We start from the raw sequence: 22224 nt of genomic DNA on the forward strand, positions 1-22224 counted from the left end.
GGGATCATCAACATGACCCCATGGTCGCTGGCTGGGAGCTTAAGGTCACTGGCTCAGCTGGAGCCCCCCAGTCAGGCACATATGAGGAGCAATCAATGAACAAATAAAGTGCCACAACTACGAGTTGATGCTTCTCAACTCTCCCTCCCGTCCTCCCTCTCTCTCTCTCTCTCTCTCTCAAAAAATAAAAAATGAAGCAGATGAGTCTGGGCTTGATATGGAAGTAATAAGAGTCCACTATCAAAGTGTGCACAGTTGTGTGACAGGATGAAAGGGATGGAGAGGAAAGTTTATCAGCACTAAAAGGGGGAAACTAGAAGAGGAAGATTAATTAGAATGCATATTGTACCTTGTAGATGTGAAATTTATCTCCACGAAGCAGTCAACATACATAGGTATAGAAACAGAGAAGTCCTGGGTTATTTTCTATACTTAGGCACTGGCGGTAACAATTGGAGTACCCACCTTGTGTAGTTACAAGCTTTAAGAGAGCCTCAAGGTGTTCTTTCTCAGAAGCAGTAGCTTGATGAAGCCAAGCCAACATATCTCCTACGTATCTAATGAACAAACTAAATATTAGTGAAGATTTCCTTCAGAAAAATATCAAATACTCCAATATTGTCAGATTACTATACCTTAAAGGGTCATGGGAGTGCATTTCAATGGGTCTAGGTGTCCCCCCTGGGCCCCCTCTTGTAAGAGCATCAATAAATCCACGGACAACTGTACTCCTTCTGGCTGTCCCAAACTCATCTAAGGTATACCTAGAAGAAACAAGTTATATGAAAAATAGTTGTTTTCTAAGATAAGCAATACTAATCTAAAGCTTCTTTACACAACTCTCTCAAGCAATACTGTTTTTAAACAACAATAAAAAATAGAAAATAAGTTGTCATAATGAAAGTTCAACCTGAAGTTACCCATTTTCACTCCTCTTAAGAAAGAATAGGGGATCTGGGATCATTCACAGGGGCAAAAAATCAGAAGGTTTGGTAAAGGTAAAAATCAAAGTTCAGGAGGAAAGCTTGGTCGCTCAGGTTTCATTACCCTCCTAGTCTAAAACATAATGTTCCACTCTTAACATAATGCCATATTATCTCATCTCAGGGCCAGTTACAACTGTGCAATCCAAAAAACAAGCCTTTTCTTTCTACATTAAAAAACTCTCCTTTATGCATATTATCACAATTTACCACCAAAACTTGCCCAAAACATATATCCATATTTAAAACTTTATGACTCAAATATTAGATATGTTCTTAAATTCTGACCACCTAAGCATACACAACAAATCCCCGTTTCCCATTATTGCCAGCTACCATTCCTTATCCCGTCACCCAATTGAACATTCTTTCTATTTTAAAAGTACACAGGGAAACAATTTTTTTTTCACAGTCCAAGGGCAGCAGATTCTAGACTCATTAACTTCTAAATCCCAAAAGAGTGTTCCAATAGACCAAATACTAAGAATCGTTTTATTACTGTACATGTAAACTAAAGTTATCAGAATTTGTCAAAGGTTTCCAAGGAATTAATTTCTTAAGCTCTACTGCTTTCTTTAATATGCTGATTTAATAAAGTAGACTTTTTATAACACAATCTAGAAGAGAGAATATTTTTATATGAAAGTGAAAGAGTAGTGAAGTGATCAATAACTACAAATTTTTAGAAATCTGAACCTTTTCAAAAGACCATTCAGTAGTAACCAGCTCATGGTTCTGTGTCTTTGTTTTCAGTTAAATGGAAATGATTTCACAATTTCCTGCAGTGACACACTAGCTATATGTCACGATAAAAACAGTACCAAGCTAAATTTTGTTAAACTGTACAAATTGCCTTGCATTAACTTTTTATTTTTATTTTTTTATTTTTTTTTTATTTTTTTTTTTCATTTTTCTGAAGCTGGAAACAGGGAGAGACAGTCAGACAGACTCCCGCATGCGCCCGACCGGGATCCACCCGGCACGCCCACCAGGGGGCGACGCTCTGCCCACCAGGGGGCGATGCTCTGCCCATCCTGGGCGTCGCCATGTTGCGACCCTCCTGGGTGTCGCCATATTGCGACCAGAGCCACTCTAGCACCTGGGGCAGAGGCCACAGAGCCATCCCCAGCGCCCGGGCCATCTTTTGCTCCAATGGAGCCTTGGCTGCGGGAGGGGAAGAGAGAGACAGAGAGGAAGGCGCGGCGGAGGAGGAGATGCAAATGGGCGCTTCTCCTATGTGCCCTGGCCGGGAATCGAACCCGGGTCCTCCGCACGCTAGGCCGACGCTCTACCGCTGAGCCAACCAGCCAGGGCCAACTTTTTATTTTTTAAAACAAATTAGAACCAAATGCTTACTTCTGTTTTCTCCCTTATGCTCTTAAATTCTAAATGTTTCAGTGTAAATAATCACCAATTCTATGAAGTGATTTTTGATCAAATGACTACTTACCACAAAACAAACTCACAAAATTTCTAATTTTTTAAATATATAAAACTAATCCTCAAGAGAGGCAGAGGCGGAATCAAAGGGGTCAGAGGGAAAGTAGAAGAGAGGATGGGATCAGAGGAGGGAAAGAGGTTAGTGAAATTATATATACGCATAACACAGCGTTATAGAGAGCAGGACAGCAAATCCTGGAGGGAAGAGGGAAGGCATTGGGGGGAGGAGGGGAGGCATGGGGGGCCGAGGGGAACACAGGGATGGGGGGAGATATATTCGGTGGGACGCTTGAATCTATGTAAACACAAAATTAAATCATAAATAAAAAAAAACAAAACTAATCCTCACTCTCAGGACCCAACAGACAACAATAAATCAAAACAATGTAACTTCTGTTTCTAGGACTGTTCACTGTGACCAAGTTTTATTAGAAACAACTGTTATCTTAAAAGGGAGGGTGAAGGAATTAAGCTTAATGGTGTAATCTAATCTGTATAATACTACGAAATATCAATAAACATCGATCAATTAACATCGATCTTACTGCAATAACAGATAAAATTGAAAGCAAAAACAATATGAGCTACCATAAACCTTTAATATCTGTAGATATGATACATTTCTTCCCAGAGACAGACAAGTTCTTTAACCAAAAACAGATTCTTTTCCAATGAAAGTCAAAAATTTGAAATGTACATTTACAAAGATGAATGTAAAAGTAGGTAAATATTCTAAAATGCCTCTAGTAAAATTAAAAGTTAAAATCCCCATTTTTATTATATACAAAAAATGCAAATTAAAGATGAAAAATTATGGTGAAGAACAAATTAAAAGAAAAAGCCAGTATAAAAGACCGAGAAATGTAACAAATACACAAAAAGAAAAAAATCAGTATTGTGCCTATTATATTTTTTAATATTTTGTATTCTGAAGGTTTATCAAAGGAAAGAAGGCAACATCAATTTTTTTCATTTTCACATATAATAAATTTCTTTTTCAGAATTTCTATACTTGATTTACCAAAAGAGAATTATGCATTAGCATTCCAGTTATATACTATTTAACAAAAACTGAGTATGGCACCTTTCCCAAGGACTTCAACAATGGACGTTTTTCCTATACATGATACCTTCACATCTGAGACACAATAATGGAGAGTGAAGCTAGTACACATTCCTTAAAGTTCATATAATGCCCTCTGGTGGTTAACATGATACACTAAGTTTTTGCTAAATTTAAAGAATCCACCACTTTGAAAATATAGGATTACTTAATGAAAGGCCATTTTCTCACTTTTTAGCATTCATCTTATGGTAATCAAAAGGTCTTAAAACCCTCCTTTCTCCCACTCATCTTCCAAATGCCTCATCTGCACTACCCGTCTTCCCTGGCATGTGCCACTCATAAATCTTCTTTTCTTTTGATTATAGTTCTATTCTCTGTCTTTCAAGCTTTTGCCTGGATGTCATAAAGACCCTAAATATACTTCTTTTTAGTTGACAAGTTTTCAGTTTATCTGTTTTCAAAATAAAAATAAACTAATACTCAGTGGTGAGTAAAGTGTTATGATAAACACCTTATGTGGAGAATCTAATTTAATCTTCACAAAAATCCGGTAAGATAGGCACTATTTTTATTCTTATTTTACAGGTAAGGAAATAGAAGCTTAAAAAGGTGCAGAGGCTTGTCAAAAAAAATCTAACTCAGAGCCCACTGCCTAAGCCATTATTCAGTATTGCTCCTCTCCAAAGTGTTGATCAAAAATCAAAACTGAGTGAAAATATATTTACGTGGTAGAAGTCAGCTGGCCTTTTCAAATGTCCCATACACATAAAGGCATTACTAAAAAAAAATTTAACTTTGTGAACAGAAACTGTGGACAATGTAACACAATAAAATCAAACAGCAAATGTTTTAAGTACTAAAGGACTGATAATCTAACACCAATACCATAAAGTGAAGAAACTAGGAAAGAAATTTCAAAGTAAATATAATCTGCAGAGCTGGTGATCCATAGCAAACATGAGCTGATCGTATGTACATGCACAACATTTAGGGATATTATGATCTACTTCTAACTACTAAACCAAGAGTGAGTGCAAGCTTTGCAATTGTTGCTCAATGTTGCATGTTCTTACTCAATCCACAACCTTGAAAGCTGCTGTTCCCTTAACCTAAGATGTTCTCCCCTCCTTTTCTTCCTGGAGAACATCTATCTATTCAAGCTTCAGAATTCACTCTACCTACTTCACAGCGGAAACTCCCTAATGTTCAACCCTTTCCCCTAATACAGAATACCTGAGCCACACAGCCCCTGAGACATGACCTCTAGAAGAACAATTAATATATTCATTAAAATGGATGTGCTTAAATCTGGTTTCATAAAATAAAGCAATCTGAAAGCAGTGTTCTAATGATGCTGTGTCTCCTGCACTTAAAACTGCTTCACACAGTTAGTACTCAGTAAAAAGCACTGGAATGTTACTTTTACACAGATATCCCACCATCTGTGTCAAGCTAAGTAAAGTAATGTTCCCGTCAAAAAGAAGAGTGAAGGGGAAATCCTCTAAAAATATTGCTAATATCTGAAAAGCATGATTCAGACCAGGATTCAATGCCTATATTCATATCCCCAGCCTTTCTGTTTCCCGAATTATAACTCCCCACTGGTCTCCTTATTTTCATATTATATCAGGCATTAAAAATAAAATTAAAAACACTCCTTTTATTTTCTTTGAAAAATAAAATAAATGCAGAATAATAACAAAATATGTAAACAAGTTAATAATGCATAGGTTCTTGTCCAAAACATTATCACATATCTGTTGGCTGGCACAACTTGCCCTTTCTTTTCTTGAATGCTATTAATAGAATTACATTTTTTTCTTCCATCTCTCAGTCCTTTATTTGGCCTTCTTCTCTCCAGGGTAGTGTTACAACAGGAGTTTTACTTACAATTCCAAGATAGTTAATGAAATAACAGATTGGGAAAAGGTCCCTTGCCCTCTATGTAAATATAGGAGGTAGTCTAGATACAGGGACACCTTGGTTCTCCCCTCTATATTTCATTTTTCAGCATACAATATGCAAATAAACGAATGTTAGCATTGATATCCACATAATATAAGATGAAAATACCATTGTAAGTTATAAAATTCACTCAAACTACTGTATTTAATAATACCAAAAGTTAATGTAAATTATCAAAGTAAAAGTAGGATTTTTCTTTTTTAATTAGGAAAAGTCACTAACTTATATAAAACAGGTCTATCCTGCAGGGCTTCCATCGCCTGAGTTAACACTGAAGAGATATCACATGATTCTTGTGTCAATGTTCTGCATTCATCTGAAAAATAATTAACATTGAAACTCCCGTTAAATTAAAGCAAGCTCTTTAGCATATCCACTGTATAGCCACAGTCTAAATTCTATAGTAAATAGCACATTTAAAAAGTGCTTGGAAAAACCTAGAGAATATGCCTATCAAGAACTGGTCAACCAAACTAAAAATTTTAACTAAAGTATGATATTTGTGTAACTTTAAATGACTATATCTGCTGTCTGATACACCCTAAACTACTATTTCATTATTATACAACAAAAAAAAGGACTACATTAAAAAAAAAAAAACACCAAAAAAAACAAAAAACAATATTCACCGAATAAGTGCTATACATATCGCTCACAAAAATTAGGGGATATTTTATAGCATCATTATTGTTTTGAAATATCCCTAATTTTTGTGAGCAGTATATCTGTTCAAGGCAGGAGGGAAGGCGTACCAAAATTATATAACCAGTTCCTTCTCTTGGGAGTCATCTTTAAGCTGGATGCTTAAAATGTTTATATGGATAAACTAGTATATAGTAATAAGATTATAATGGTAAAAGTTTAAACTTTTAAAAAGTCCTACACCAAATTTTCTTTATTTTATTGTTCTAATGTTACCCATAAGATACTTAAAGAGTTCCCTATGTTCAAAGAACTTCGAACTTGTTCAAGAATTCCCAGCCGTTGGTATTTGGGAATCTCACATTAGCACTATTATTTTCAGCATGCATGTATATTTATGGAGACATCTTAAAAGCTCCTAGGAATAAAAAGCACACAGTTTGGAACCACTATGTCAGATGTCATGAGAGCACAAAGATACCTGAGAAGGAATTCTAACTGGAGAGCAAAGATATACATATATAAACAGTAATAATAGAGTAATAGAGTAAATTATTGAATGTCAAATAAACACTTCCACCAGTTAGTGTTCAGAGATGGGGGAAAAGTTACTGAGATTAATCGTAGTCATGAAGAGTTCCAGGAAGATGTAGAACCTCAGCTCAGCTCAGCTTTGAAGACTGAGGTAAGGCTTGTATATAAAGAGACAATACTCCAAACAGGAGTAAACAGTGCAAACAAGAGAAGGAGAAAAAGAAACATCTTCTGGAGATCAAGAGTAAATCAACTCAACCAGATAAACAGGTTTTCACAGTGTAGTACAGGTGTTACTGGCTAACTGGATTTCATCCCCATTACTGCCAACAGTCGGTTAGTAACACCCATTAAAATAAAATATCTGTGTTCCTGGTCCACTCTTGCTGTTGCAGCTATCTTCTTTTGTTTTAATAGGCAATTTTGTAAACTTATTGAAACATTTTAAAATAAAACTAAAGCAAATAAACCATTTGTGGTAGGCAAACTAATGGTCTTCCAAAGATCCCTAATCCCTGGAACCTGAGCAGTTTCTTACATAGCAAAGATACTTTGCAAATAGAATTAAGATGACAGACTTTAAAATATGGCAATTTTCCAAGTTACCTAAATGGATCTAAGGTATTGACAGAGGATTTATAGTAGAAGAAGCTAGCAGAGGAGTTAGAGATATAGATGGGTGAAAAGGTCAGGAGAGATTCAAAGTGAGAGTGATCTGATCCTCCAATGCTGACTATAAAGGAAGAAGCCACAAGCCAAAGAATGTAAGCAGTTTCTAAAAACTTGGAAAAGCCCTCAGTGACAGCCAACAAGGAAACTCAAACTTCAGTCTTACAGATTCAAGGAACCAAATTATACCAACAAACTGAGTAAGTGAGGAAACATTAATTCTCAGAGCTGCCAGAAATGAATGGAGCCGTGCCAACACTTAAATTTTAGTGTGGTGAAAATCCTATCTGATTTCTGACCTATAAAACCACAAGATAATATATTTGTGTTGTTTTAAGGCAATAAGCTTGTAGCAATTTGGTACAGTGGAAATACAAAATTATTTCACCACTTATAATAGCTATGCAAAGAAATGATGTCTAATCAACTTTAAAATAGTCTAATATAGATTAGATAAAATAATCTAGACATATTGAAACTTTATTTTTAAATTTCCATCCTTCATCAACATATTGCTTCACTGATGTTAGATATTTATAATACAATTTGTTTTATTTATAATAAAAACAATATGTTCAAATATAAAGTTTGTTTTTCTTTTTAAAAATACTTTTGAAAACTAAAGTCAAAATATACCAAATAAAGTCCAAATGAAATACAAGAATTCTAACACCGACATTCACAAACCCACCACATGAAAGAAATCACTTACTCTGAGCCCATCGATAAAGTCTTTCATAAGCTGTTTCCTGAAGCAAGGCCATCTGTTCCATAATTTCTAAACTAAAAACAAAATTGAAAATGTTCCATAATTTAAAATGTTAGCCAACAGCAACATCTCTACATCCAAGCACCTAATTATCTTGTTTAATTACAGAATGATCTGACTACATCGTGTTAGCTTTTTATAATTTTATGGAATAATTTTTCAATTTTTTATAATTAAACAAATGTCAAACCTTACCATCACTTAGTTATACAATTGCTGTTTTACTCTGCGAACATCAACATATGTCCACAGATTCATAGAGATTAAGCTTTTTCAAAAAGAACCTAACATGTTTCTTAAATTTTGGAAATATAAGAAGCAAAGCAAATATGAACTGAACAGGTTACTCACCCTGCTGTTTGCTGGTTTGTACGCAAGAGAACTTTGACGTCATTATGAATCTGTTTGACTCTTTCCAATCCCTTGAAAAAAGCCTTTAAAATTAAGAATGTAACTTTAAACGCCCATGTCTAAAGTAAAATTACATTACTCTAAAACAAAGTATCACTCTGTACAAAGGAAAAACAAATACTTTCACGTACTCCAATGTTTTCTATGCTGATCTCAACTTTCTCTAAATTTTTATACAAAGTGTAATATATTTATTCAAATTTTAAAACATATGTTAATTCAATGTCTACTATATGCCAAATTGTGTGCTAGCTTCCAGGGATACAAAATTTATAAAGACAAAATCCCTGTCCTTAGGAAGTACACTCTTGTGAGGGAGAAATGCAAACCTCAAGATCACTACAGAAAGAAAACTGTGCTCTGTATCACACATCTTATGCCTTAAGCATGGCTTTATCATTAAAGACAATGGTTTATATCTTTTATATACTCGTTCTTACCCCCCATCCAAGAGTAGACTGCAAAGTGGGATGCAATAAAGATACTCATTAAATATCTAAGAGCTGACAGATGCTGAACTCCCAAATTATTGGAGCTTTACTTTCCAGATAGCCAAATAGTGTTCTAAACATGAAAATAATGAATGTGTTATTTTTCTTTGATGAATAAAATTTAAATAAAAAATATCTCCTCTAATACTGTTTATTATATCTACCAAGTGGAGAAAAGGTAAGATGTCAAATATCGGAATGTACAAAGTTCCTCAAACTCCAAGGGCAGTAAATACTAGTAAGTAATGCCCCTTCCAGTTCTCTCACCTATTGAACTGCCTACCTGCAGTTACATTCCCGCCTAGACTGTAAGATAATGGCAACGCCTATGGAGAGCCACTGAGTGAGACTCCACCCCCACTGCAAGCACTTTTCCTGCCCTCAGACTCCAGAATAATAGCTCCTCCCATTGAAAAGAATGAAAAATTCCTTCCTGCAAAAAACTGAATGTCTTTCAAGTAAAAAAAAAAAAAAAAAAAAAAAAAGAATTAAAATTGCTCCCTATTGTTAACATTTTGAGAAGTTTTATATTTCTGTGTTAGTTTGGAATAGACACATACGTTAAAAAAATAATTAGATGAAAAAATAAGAAATTTCTAATTCCAGGCAAGACAAAAAGTTGTAAATGAAGACTACGTAATCACTGTAATGCCACTGCACTAAACCAGAAAATGCCATGTAGCCGTTCTGTGAGGGAGGAAGGGAGAGTACGCGTATGCAGGAGGGTCTGGGGGAAGAGGCTAAACCCTCCTATTTCATGATAGGAAATCAACAGAAAATAGTTAACATAGATCATTAAAATATTTTTTAATGAAAGAACATACAGTTTATTTTTTGTAACTGATCTCATGTCTTGTTCCCCAGGATAACAAGAGGAAAAAGCACTAAATTTAATACAAATAACAGTAATCTTCAAATGTGTTTGCTTGGGTAAAACTTACTACCTTTCAATTCCCAGTCCACTAAAAGGATATTCTTTCTTACTATAAATCTAGAATATAGAATTTACAAAAGAAGCAATTTATAGGGTTTGGTAAGGATTGGCAAATTAGAGATGGGGGAGGAGTGGAAGACATGGTTTAAGTTTTCTTTATAAGAAAACTTTATAAGCCTTATACTTTTTTTTAAAAGTACATGTATTACTTTGAAAAAAAATAAACTGAAATACGCATCTTAATTACCAAATTTAAAAATATTTTAAAATCAAACATTTTTTAGATTGTAAAAAAAGCCTTAAAATTTTCTTTATAACATCTGTAACACTTTAAATAATTTAACAAAGGCAAGATACCTCAGTAATAGGTCCTTCTCTTGTACCTCGTAGAAGACTCATTTCCTCAGACGTTAGTTGGAACTTGGATAAGAAAGCATCAGCAACTTGTGCTCTTATTTCTAGTCTTTGACTATAATAATAAAAACAAGCAATACAAATGAAGCACACTGTGCATTTGCATAGCTTTAAAACAAATTATGTCTCTGACATACTTTTTAAAGTACAAGTATGAAAGACTATCAACATCTTCAAAAGTCTCATTTCTGTCCTAAATACTGGAAGCTCATCAGATATGTAAGTGATAAAATTAGCTGATGTCATTCTATCTCAGATACTTGCCCATAGTAAAAGGAAGTAATAATTATGAGAAAAAAGAAAAAAGTTCACAAATGATCCCTATAAGTTCTCAGCCACTTATAGGCACTTCAATAGTTCACCTTTTAATAATAAGGTTATCTTACAAGAGAGAACTATGCCTATTTTCAACTATTTTCTTTTCAGGCACTAAAAATTCCTAATGTTTGTTTGTTTGTTTTCTTTTGTTTTTTATTTTAGATTAGAGATTTAAGTCAAGAACTCATTTACTATTTCCTCATAAATTTACAAAATCATCTCTCCACTCTTGCCTTCTTGGCTCTTTCTACATACTATGGTAATATAGAAGTCTTTTAAAGCATATTAACAGTACACAATCTATTTAGACTACCTGTAGTTGAAAATTAGGAAAAGGCACACTCTAGTCTGGGGTGCAGCCTGCGGGGACATGAAGGACTGAGCAGAATGACCATCTAAAGACAAGCTAGGAATACAAACTGCTTGAGCAAAGCCTAACATTCTTGGCTTCTGGATCTTAGGTTTGAAGATATACAAATAACATTATAAGTGTTTCACTAGTAGTATTCACAAGGCAGTAATATTCGAAAATCTAAGAATACCCAAAAGAGACTGAACAAAATAAATATTAACACTTTTTATAGACAGTACAATGTATCTGTTATCTTCGTTTTGTTTGTCATCTTGGGTTGTGAAATTTCAAATTTACAGAGTCAAATGCTCCTGCTGAATAACACAGAAAGTTAAGAAGGGAAGTTCCTCCAGATGGCAGTAATGTTCTGTTTATATCAGATGATAACATATTGCCTAATTAAATCTACACAGAACAAGACAGGAACACGGGGGATGCCCTGCGCTTCCAAGAGCACCAGAGACAGTGAGAGGGAGGTGCGGAGCGCCTGTGAGCTCTGGGCTGGGTGGACAGCTGTAGGCACAGCTTTCAGTCAAGGGGCCCCTTCCTTCTGACAGCACCATTTTCTGGTATTTTGCAGTAAAATCTGGAAGAAGAATAAGGACCTCCATCACACCTACCCCAGATTCAGCCCCGAGGGGAGGGAAATGAAGGCACAGTGAGAGGGAGGAGGCGGGGGTGAGGGATCTACTAGGTCTTCTTATCTTCCAGGGCATGGGGGGGGGGGTAGTTGGGAGGTAGTGCAGGCTGGTTTGTGAGCAGGTAGACACTGTGTGGGGTGCCCAGCTGTAACAGGCCTGGCAGCTGCTTCTGCGGCCTTGGCTTCGCTGCAGGCGTGGAGGGGACATCACTGCTACTGACCAGCAGTTCCATGGCCCTGGGAAGGGTGATGATGAGGGGCTGCATATATCCCATGGCCCTGTCCATCATGGGAGGTCCTGGCTAGGGCTCAGGTGGGGGTGCTGGGTAGGAGCAGCCAGGAGGGCAGGAGTACATTCCACTGGTGGCTGGCAGGAAAAAGACACACGTCCCGCTGGGCAGGTAGGAACACTCACTGGCCCCCATGGGGGCTTCACTTCAGGAGGCTTGAGAGGCCACCTGAAGCTGTCTAACACTGAGAGAAAGCTCCTATCAGTGTCCCCAGGATTTAAAGTACAGTAATCACAGAACTTCATAAAATTCTTTGAGACCATAAAAATTAATCATTTCAACTAAAACCTTTTTGGAGCTTATTTTGAATCTTTAAAGTCTTCATGAGGCACCAAGGAAAATGAAGCTCTTTATCGTTTCATTTTGTTTTTACCAAACCAAGTATTACCTATCTTGATCACACCCCTTAATCATTAAAGTTCATTCCAAATAATATGGTTGAAGTATTTAAAATTGATTCATAAAATAAAAACTTTGAATCATAGGTTCTAAATCTGCAAAAGATCTCGTCCAAAACTACGTTGAACAATGGCCATCCAGCTAAAGCAAGGAATGTACGGTGTCTCAAGAGCACAGCTTTTAAAGTAGTAATGGAATAAATTCTACTAATAAAATCAAATTACTCTTTAGTTTTACTATATATATTCCTCCCAGGTAAGTTCACAACCATTCTGGCAGAAAGTTAATGTTAGGTGGTCCAGCAATCAGGTCTGGGAGTATCTGTACTACAGAAGAACATTAGCAAGGACCCACGATGTGTAAAAGCCCTAAGCCAGGGTCTGGGGTGACAAAAGGTACATAGGATGCAAGCTTTGCCTTCATCTTCATCACAACTGAAATACAGTATCCTTTGGAGGGTTTGTAATAGTTAAATAAAAATTACTTCTAGAGTATTTGAGATGTGTTCATGCACTCATGTTTATATAATATATAAACAAAAATGACATAAAAATGGTAAATATATACTGTGGAATAATTACAGCAAATAAAAAAATATTGGCTATATCTATTTAAATAAATTTAAAGTGGTTTAAATAAATAGCATAATTAAAACCACTAAAAAATAAAATAGTATGAAATAAAGAGCTAGAATAAGAGTGTAGATAACAGAGCTGAGGAAAGTACTGCCAGTGAGCACAGAAGAGCCTAAGCCAGGGGTCTCAAACTCAACTCAGCATGTGGGCCGCAGAGCAAGATCACAGCCATTCGGCGGGCCGCACTAGGTCTACAAAAGGCAACTGTTACGCAACACTTTTCTCACTGCAGTTGAAAACAAAAAAAAAATCAGTACAACAAGCACAATCGTACATGCAGTTTACTCAGTGTCACAAAACGACCAGAAACTGTAGTTCGCATCACAACTGCTGTTAACTAAGCTAATATCTAGCTAGGATGCTAGAGAAATGAAAAATACAAGTAGGCCCCTAGGCTTACTTAATTTTATCCAAAATATTTTGAACTTCGTGGATTAGTCTGCGGGCCGCACAAAATTGTTCGGCGGGCCGCGAGTTTGAGACCCCTGGCCTAAGCTTTGCTGCCACCACAGCCAGGGTAGAAGGAAGAGATGTGCTTCTCAGCTCCTTGTCTAACTGGAGAGCAGCAGGGTCGGGGAGGGACGTTCCTGGATGCAGGTCAGGCAGGGCTTTGCACCTGTATCAATCACTTAACCGTCACAACACCCCTGTGTCATTCCCTTTTATCAGATGTGGAAACTGAGGCTGTGGGAGATTTAGAAATAACTTGTACAAAATTAAAAATCTGATGAGATCTTACCCAAGATTTAAATTAGAATTCAGATTTTTGTCTTCAAAGCCTACAATCTTTCCACATCAACATATTACCATATACCTCAAAAAAAAAAAAACCCAAACATTCATCAAAGACTACTTTTCTGAGTCCAGAGAGAAATTTGGCTGGTAGGTCTTTATAAGAGATAATAAAATATATAATGAATAGTGATTTCAATATTATTTAAAAAGATGGAAATATGTTCATGTGAATATAGCCTTTCCTGATCACAATGAAATGCATCTTCTATCAACTAAATTTTAAGGAGAAATATTAAGTTGCAGTTCTATAAAGACAATTCTACATCGAACTTGACCAATTACAGCATTAGCAAACACAATGACTGACCTTCAAACCCAGTTGGAAAAATATTCATATCCCATATAGTTGATACTTGCTGCTCCTACCCTTCTCTCCCTCTCTCTCTCCCTTTCTCTCTATTGCTCTAAAATAAATAAATAAATAAATAAATAAATAAATAAATAAATAAATTTTAAAAATAAAAACAAAAAAAATAACTCTGCCAGCTCCCAGGAATACTTTATCATTTTTGCTATGTAATTTTCCTTAGATACTGTCACACAAATGTCCACTTGACACAATGTATCTTTAGTTCTTCAGATGCTAGAGTGTAACAAATTTTCACTTCCCAAAAGCAAAACAGACAAAAACAGTTTGACAGGCTTCAAAAATAGTAACCACAATCTTACTTAAATACTTTTGAGAAAATGTGAATAAAAGCACAATGTTCTAATATTGCCTCCTATAGACATTAATCAGAATCCCATATATGTTATAAGCTCCAATGCAATGCTTATTTTTCAGTTTTTATTTTATGGGTTTTTTTCCTGACTTTAGAATAGTTGCATTCCACAGTCATGCACTCAAAAACCCCTTATTGGCCCTGGCCGGTTGGCTCAGCGGTAGAGCGTCGGCCTGGCATGCAGGGGACCCGGGTTTGATTCCCGGCCAGGGCACATAGGAGAAGTGCCCATTTGCTTCTCCATCCCCCCCCCTCCTTCTTCTCTGTCTCTCTCTTCCCCTCCCGCAGCCAAGGCTCCATTGGAGCAAAGATGGCCCGGGCGCTGGGGATGGCTCCTTGGCCTCTGCCCCAGGCGCTAGAGTGGCTCTGGTCGCGGCAGAGCGATGCCCCGGAAGGGTAGAGCATTGCCCCTTGGTGGGCAGAGCGTTGCCCCTGGTGGGCGTGCCGGGTGGATCCCAGTGGGGCGCATGCGGGAGTCTGTCTGACTGTCTCTCCCCGTTTCCAGCTTCAGAAAAATACAAAAAAAAAAAAAAATCCCTTATTGAATCTACATGTTAGGCAGTGGAGATACCAGGAGAATAAGAAACTTGTTCTCAAGAAGTTCACAGTTTAGTAGGAAAAGAAAGACAAACCAATAGTAAATTACAAGAGACTGTAATATACACTACAGTACATGAATCTATACTGTACTCCCCTTCCTTCACACATTTATTCAGTTAACAAATATTAGTATACTTTGAACTACTCTAAGAATTATACAATTAAATCTTGGTTATACAAGTAAAAAATCAGTTAAAAAATAAGAAATGATTGTAAAAAAATTTATTAAAAATCTAAAACTACAATAATTTTTTAATTCTACAGCAAACAATAAATAATACATTGTCATCTCCAAAAAAAAAAGAAATCCCCTAATCTCAATATCAAGTTTAATGTTCCTAAACTATTGTTTTATATTTATTTTACTCTCAGACAATAGATTAGAACCTTATATGTTATATCAATTTTGAAGGATTTTTTTATTATTTTGTTCTAATTTTGATTTGGTTTTATCTACAATTTTCTTTCCATTTAATCTTAAAATTAATGAAGAAGTGACTATATAAAAAAAAAACTTACCTTTCAGCTTGAAGCTTAGTGGTTTTAACTATTAAATCTTGCGTCTGTTCCTTTGCTGCCTAAAATAATAAACACGTCTAGTGTCAGTATATTTCAATTTTATTATAATTCAGAAAACCACTACCACTTACTGGAGTTCAGACTTAAGAGCAAGTGAGATCACACTCCAGAACTCAAAACTTTGTAAAACTCCTGAGTCGTAATTGAAATAGATGTTTACCAAGAGGGATTCATTCACTCAGTGGTCTCAATACACACATGATGCTAAGGCTGACAAAAGGAAAAGGGCACCAGGATGCTGACTAAGGAATTTAACAGTTCACGATGCTTTTTGTGACACAGAAGCACTGGAAGAATGAGTTAAGGATGAAGAATATGACCAGTGATGCACATGTACAGATACCATGAGACTCTAAATGGAGCTGTAAGTGAAGTCACTGAAACAGGACAGATCTGGGCAGAGATGCCCAAGATGGAGATAAGACTTTGCAAACTGAGACAAACTACCCCTCACAGTGGGTTTCAGTGAAGATTAGAGGCAGACCTGTCTAAAGGACACAAGGCTATACCTGGCCAAGTTATATACTAAGCAACTCCAACAAGCCAGAGCTGAAAGGATCTGAAGTGAAAACTTGAAGAAAAAAAAAAAAAAGGTGTTCTATCCCAAACTAGGCAAACATGTATAAGGTGGATTGAAACAAAAGACAGCCTGACCAGGAGGTGGCGCAGTGGATGCAGGCGTCCCCAAACTACAGCCTGCGGGCCGCATGCGCCCCCTTGAGGCCATTTATTCAGCTCCCGTCGCACTTCCGGAAGGGGCACCTCTTTCATTGGTGGTCAGTGAGAGGAGCACTGTATGTGGTGGCCCTCCAACAGTCTGAGGGACAATGAACTGGCCCCCTGTATAAAAAGTTTGGGGACCCCTTGTGCATTAGCCCTTTAAGAGAGTATCTGGTATTCTAGCAGAATTTTTCCTCTTCCCATTGGGCAAAATCTCCGCTGCTTTTCACTACCAGATGCTATGCAGGCTCTACTTCCTGGCCCTGTGCTCTGAGTTGGGGGTCTCAGCCAGATGATAAGACCACACATGCATCAGGAAGGACTTTTGCAGCTGAGATATCCTTCCAGCTTTCCACCTGCTGCACCTGGGTGTAGGGGCCAGCTTTATCCAGGTCTTTGCACTTCTTACCAGTTGCTATGTTGCTTCTTCTAGAAATTCTTGAACATAGTACTGATATTATTCTGAATACTGATAGTATTCAGCTATCTTCCAGTTGGTTATTCAGCTTGATTGCTCTATAGTTTAGCTGTAAATCCTGTTTGGTTTTGGGAGGCGGTGAGCATAGTTTCCACCTACTCTGCAGTCATCTTTAAACTCCTAAATTATATCTTAATAAAGTTATTATTAAAACTGATACTATCTTTAGATTTTTGATAAATGTTCTCTTTTTGTGTGACAGAGAGAGAGAGAGAGAGAGACAGATAGGAACAGATAGACAGGAAAGATGAGAGATGAGAAGCATCAATTCTTTGTTGCATCTCCTCAGTCTCCTTAGTTGTTCATTGATTGTTTTCTCATGTGTGCTTTGACCAGGGGAGGAGGGGCTACAGCAGAGTGAGTGACTCTTGCTCAAGCCAGTGACCTTGGGCTCAAGCCAGTGACATTTGGGATGTCACAGTGTCGGACTGGGATGCAGAGGACCCAGGTTCAAGACCCCGAGGTCGCCAGCTTGAACACAAGCTCATCTGATTTGAGCAAAAAGCTCACCAGCTTGGACCCAAGGTCACTGGCTCGAGCAAGGGTTACTTGGTCTGCTGAAGGCCCGCGGTCAAGGCACATATGAGAAAGCAATCAATGAACAACTAAGGTGTCGCAACGAAAAACTGATGATTGATGCTTCTCATCTCTCCCCATTCCTGTCTGTCTGTCCCTATCTATCCCTCTCTCTGACTCTCTCTCTGTCTCTGTTAAAAAAAAAAAAAAGAAGAAAGAAACAAAAGACAAATGTAGTTCATCATATTCTCTCTTAAAGACCCTCACATAAGGCACTTAGCACTGACAGGAGAAGCTATAATATTAATAGTTTCTTATTCTCCTGGTGTCTCTATTGCCTAACATGTAGGTTCAATAAAAAATAATTTTGAGTACATGACTATGGAATGCAACTACTCTAATATCAAAATTCTACACAGTTAGCTCTGGACCAGCCAGGAAGCAAACAACATTAATAAGCCATCACCTAAATAAATACAAGGCATGTATTAAAAAAATACAAAAAAAGCATAATATTTATATTCAAGATTCCTATAGGGCAAGATGTGAAGCAGACATGATAACCACTACACTACGGAAACAACTGCTTCCAGGGCAAGATGTGATGGATAGCCATACCTTCTGAGAACTTATCTAACAATTTATGAAAGCTTACTTTGCCCCAGGAACTATGCTAAAATCAAGCCATTATACAGTACCTGCAGGCGACTTGTCATATCTTGACAACAGCTACTCATCGCTTGAACATCTTCATTTATGCTTTCAAGTTCCTAAAAAGAAAATAACAGCATTAAATATATTAATTTATCTTCTCTTAGCCAAATCCTGAGTTTCAACCCATGAATTCCTTTTGCCAAAACATAACAAAAAATGCCATACTGAAGACTGAGAATAATTAAAAAGAAGTAACATTTGTTAGAAAAAAATGTAAAAAAACAAAACTAGCATGTTCTACTTAGAGGGTGCAACAATAAATAATGGCAATGCTTTAAAAATATTAATACCTCTTTATTCAGAAATTCAAATACTAACAATTTATCCCAATGAATTAATCAGATAAGTACAACAACATATACGTAAGAGGATGATCAATAGAGTTGCCTAAAACAAATGGAAAATGTGAAATATTTATAACCATGCAATGGAAATCCGTGCATACATTAAAACTGAGAGTGTGTGTACATGTGTATGTACTGACATGGAAAGACATCTATATAAGGTAAAAAAAAAGGTGTTACCCCATCATTTTTTACAGGAACATATATACATGTGCAAAAGATCATAGAAAAGGCCATTCAAAGGATTGCAAGATGGCAAGGGAGTAGGCGGACCTTCCAACCACCACCTCCCAGGACCAAATTGGATTACAACTTAATTTTAAGGACAATCATCTTGAAAAAACAACTTTGGACTAAACCAGTGGTAGTCAACCTGGTCCCTACTGCCCACTAGTGGGCATTCCAGCTTTCATGGTGGGCGGTAGCGGAGCAACCAAAGTATAAATAAAAAGATAGATTTAACTATAGTAAGTTGTTTCATAAAGATTTATTCTGCCAAACTTAGCAAAAATCCAACATAAAGTACTTGGTACTTTTTATATGCTTTAACTTGAGGTAACTCTGCTTTATAAATTTTATAAAGTAAAGTTACTTCCCTACTTTATAAATCACCATTACTGTGGAACTGGTGGATGGTTAGAAATTTTACTACTAACAGAGATACAAAAGTGGGCAGTAGGTATAAAAAGGTTGACTACCCCTGAACTAAACAAAGAGGAGTCAATAACCAAGAATCACAGAAGCCACACCAAGACTAGTAGGAAGGGTAGAGATGAGGAAAAAACTGCCCCACTCAAAGGAGCTGGTGGCAGCTGAGGGTCCAGAGGGACTCTCACTGTGGGGAGAGTTGCCCTGAGAGGGATGGGTCCTCAGCCACAGGCCCAACACCCAGTCTAGAGCCCCAGAACCTAGAAGAGCACCCACACAGCATTTGGAAGTGAAAAGAGCCAGGTTTCTGTCTGCGAGAAAGCGATGGAGTTCAAAAAGATGCAGGCTCCATCTTACAGAGTCTAAGCAGAAAATCTTGTTCACAGCCACGTAGCTGGGGCACCAGGAGAGGGAGAGCTGAGAGGACTGGAGTTGCATTAGGAGAATGTAAAGTTGGACGCCCAGGGAGAGACACTGTGGGGGACAGCCAATGGAACACCTGTGCTGAGTCATTCACAAATACTGCAGTCCCCATCTTTCTCGGGTAGAGTAGTCCCTTCTGAGCGGCATCAGCCTGGGAGAAGCAACTGCTCTGCCCTCTGGAGTCTCTCCTGCCCCAGTCATGAAGACTGGGTCGTACTGAGAAGCCAGGAAGCAGGGGCCTGTCAGTGATTAAATTTTCTGGAGTGGAGGCCGGAGCTTTCCCCCACACACTCCCGAGACTGGGACTGGTACTTATGCCTCATGGGAGACTCAGCAGAAACTATTCATACTGCGGGAAGAACACACTTCTGGGACTCAGAGGCCACACCCTACTGAGGTCTGTGAAAAAAATTTGGACTGACACATGGGGCTGAGAGGCAGAGCCACACCCACTACCCTTCCTAATCCCTGAATTGCTGCAGGCTCTAGACCAGGGGTCCCCAAACTACGGCCCACGGGCCGCATGCAGCTCCCTGAGGCCATTTATCCGGCCCCCACCGCACACCCGGAAGGGGCACCTCTTTCATTGGTGGTCAGTGAGAGAAGCATAGTTCTCACTGAAATACTGGTCAGTTTGTTGATTTAAATTTACTTGTTCTCTATTCTAAATATTGCATTCGTTCCCATTTTGTTTTTTTACTTTAAAATAAGATATGTGTAGTGTGCATAGGGATTTGTTCATAGTTTTTTTATAGTCCGGCCCTCCAACAGTCTGAGGGACAGTGAACTGGCCCCCTGTGTAAAAAGTTTGGGGACCCCTGCTCTAGACTTTATCAGAGGTTTGTTCAGTGGCCAAGCCCAAAAAGCAGCCAGAGGCTGAAGGAGGTGGGACTCAGGGAAACTTGGCCTTTTAAGCGGACCTCCAGGTTGAGTGTGGGTAATAGTCAGTCTAGGTGTGCAGCTTGGTATTTACATGAGCACCTGGGCCCAGGAGAGGCAAGAGCTATCCACAAACTCTGAACTGCCTGAAGCTCCAAGAATGTTGCTGAGGGCCAGTCATAGCAGTATCTCCCACTAATCTGTGCTGGGTTCCTGCCAGGGAGGCCCAGGGCTGGCACATCCAGTGGCCAGCTGTGGAGAGCATCTGTTCAGAGCCTAACACTCCCTTGCCAGAGTGGCATCCTAAGGAAGGGCTCCTCACACCTGACCCAGCTGAGGCAAGTTCCACTCTCTGTGATCAGCACCATCACAGTGGCTCATGTGCACTGGGTAGAGTGGAGCTTTAATCAGCTGTCCTGGGTGCTGAATATCCTGCCCTGCTGGGCTAGATTCCACAGGAGGAAGGGAGAGAGGATTGGAGCATGGACCTTTAAAGTGTGGGTCCCTATTGTTGGATCTGGTCAATAGGCTTAGACACTTTCTGGTTGGGCCCAGTCAGCCCCAGGAGTGGACTCTCTCAGTCTTTCTACCTGAGACCAGGGTCTCATCAGCTGTAAGAACTTCTTTCTGCAGAGGGGACAGTTGGCCCCACTTGATCTGAACCTGCTGCTCACCTTGTCGGGAAGAAATAAAATCTGAGTAACCAGCAGTGGCTGAGGGATTAGGCTCTGGAATGAGAACCACATTCCCCATACTGAGCTACTGACCAAGAGACCCCTGAAGTAAGGGGTACCACTAACATTGTATTCCCAACCTCAGCTGCCCTAACCCAGTGGTTGGCAAACTCATTAGTCAACAGAGCCTAATATCAATAGTACAATGACTGAAATTTCTTTTGAGAGTCAAATTTTTTAAACTTAAACTATATAGGTAGGTACATTCCTTATCAAGGTAGCGCCCACAAGTGGTATTTTGTGGAAGAGCCACACTCAAGGGGCCAAAGAGCTGCATGTGGCTCGCAAGCCACAGTTTGCCAACCACTACCCTAACCCAACAAGCTTGCAACCTGTATAGGGGTTGGTTGGGTGAGGCCAGTCTGAGCCCACACTACAGTCTTTTTACAAAAGACTTTGTAGGAGGACCAGGTACCTGCAAGAGGAGGTGGATCAGCTTAAAAGTGGAGGCAAATCTTATGAAGCTTGGGGTTTTTACGAAGTTACTGTCATTTCTAAGCAGGAGGAAGGTGATCTTTATACAGAGGTTGGCCTCTCCTACACTACACAGGCACAAAAAACACAGACACAAACAGCAAAAAGAGTAGTAGCTGCAGACAAGTAGTCCAAAGCAGGTTACAAACAACACTTGACACCAACTCAACAAGATCCAGAACCAAAACAACTGGTAGTGGGTGGCAGAAAGTACCAACTATAGATTTAGCTAGCTACACCAGCAGCATGACCAAAGGAGGAGTCTAGCAAGCGACATTGTGGAGAATAAACACACCCAATAGAACAGACATCACAAAATGCACAGTGCATAATGCACATGCTTAAGGTTGACCCTTAGAGCCAACCAGCCTGAAGGAATAAATATACCCACAAAAGGTCCAACTGCATTCAATACTTACATAGAACAGGAGGGAAAATAGTACCCTGAAGAAGCAGTCCTAGAACAAGGAAAACAATACCACCGAGGCCATCTTCCTCAGAGACAACAAAAAATTTCAGTCAGACAGTGCTACCTAATATACAGACAAAATGGGCAAAGAAATGCGATTCAAATGAATCAACAAGAGAAATCCCCAGAAAAAGAACTAAATGAAATGGAAGTAACCAAATTACCAGATGCAGAGTT

The 22224-nt window shown here is 38.3% G+C and overlaps 1 protein-coding gene across 1 annotated transcript in view; it reads right to left on the reverse strand.

Moving 5' to 3' along the window:
* The window catches only part of COG6 (component of oligomeric golgi complex 6), an 80704-nt gene that overhangs the window by 42817 nt on the left and 15663 nt on the right, over positions 1–22224 (reverse strand). The window contains exons 3-10 of the mRNA XM_066236241.1: positions 18061–18132; positions 15589–15647; positions 10262–10373; positions 8420–8502; positions 8012–8082; positions 5677–5770; positions 636–764; positions 466–557 (exon numbers count right to left, since the gene is read on the reverse strand). Coding sequence (XP_066092338.1) covers positions 466–557; positions 636–764; positions 5677–5770; positions 8012–8082; positions 8420–8502; positions 10262–10373; positions 15589–15647; positions 18061–18132 — 712 coding nt within the window. The remainder of the gene's footprint in view (positions 1–465; positions 558–635; positions 765–5676; positions 5771–8011; positions 8083–8419; positions 8503–10261; positions 10374–15588; positions 15648–18060; positions 18133–22224) is intronic.

Source organism: Saccopteryx bilineata, chromosome 6 (genome assembly GCF_036850765.1).
Source record: "Saccopteryx bilineata isolate mSacBil1 chromosome 6, mSacBil1_pri_phased_curated, whole genome shotgun sequence".
NCBI lineage: Eukaryota > Metazoa > Chordata > Mammalia > Chiroptera > Emballonuridae > Saccopteryx > Saccopteryx bilineata.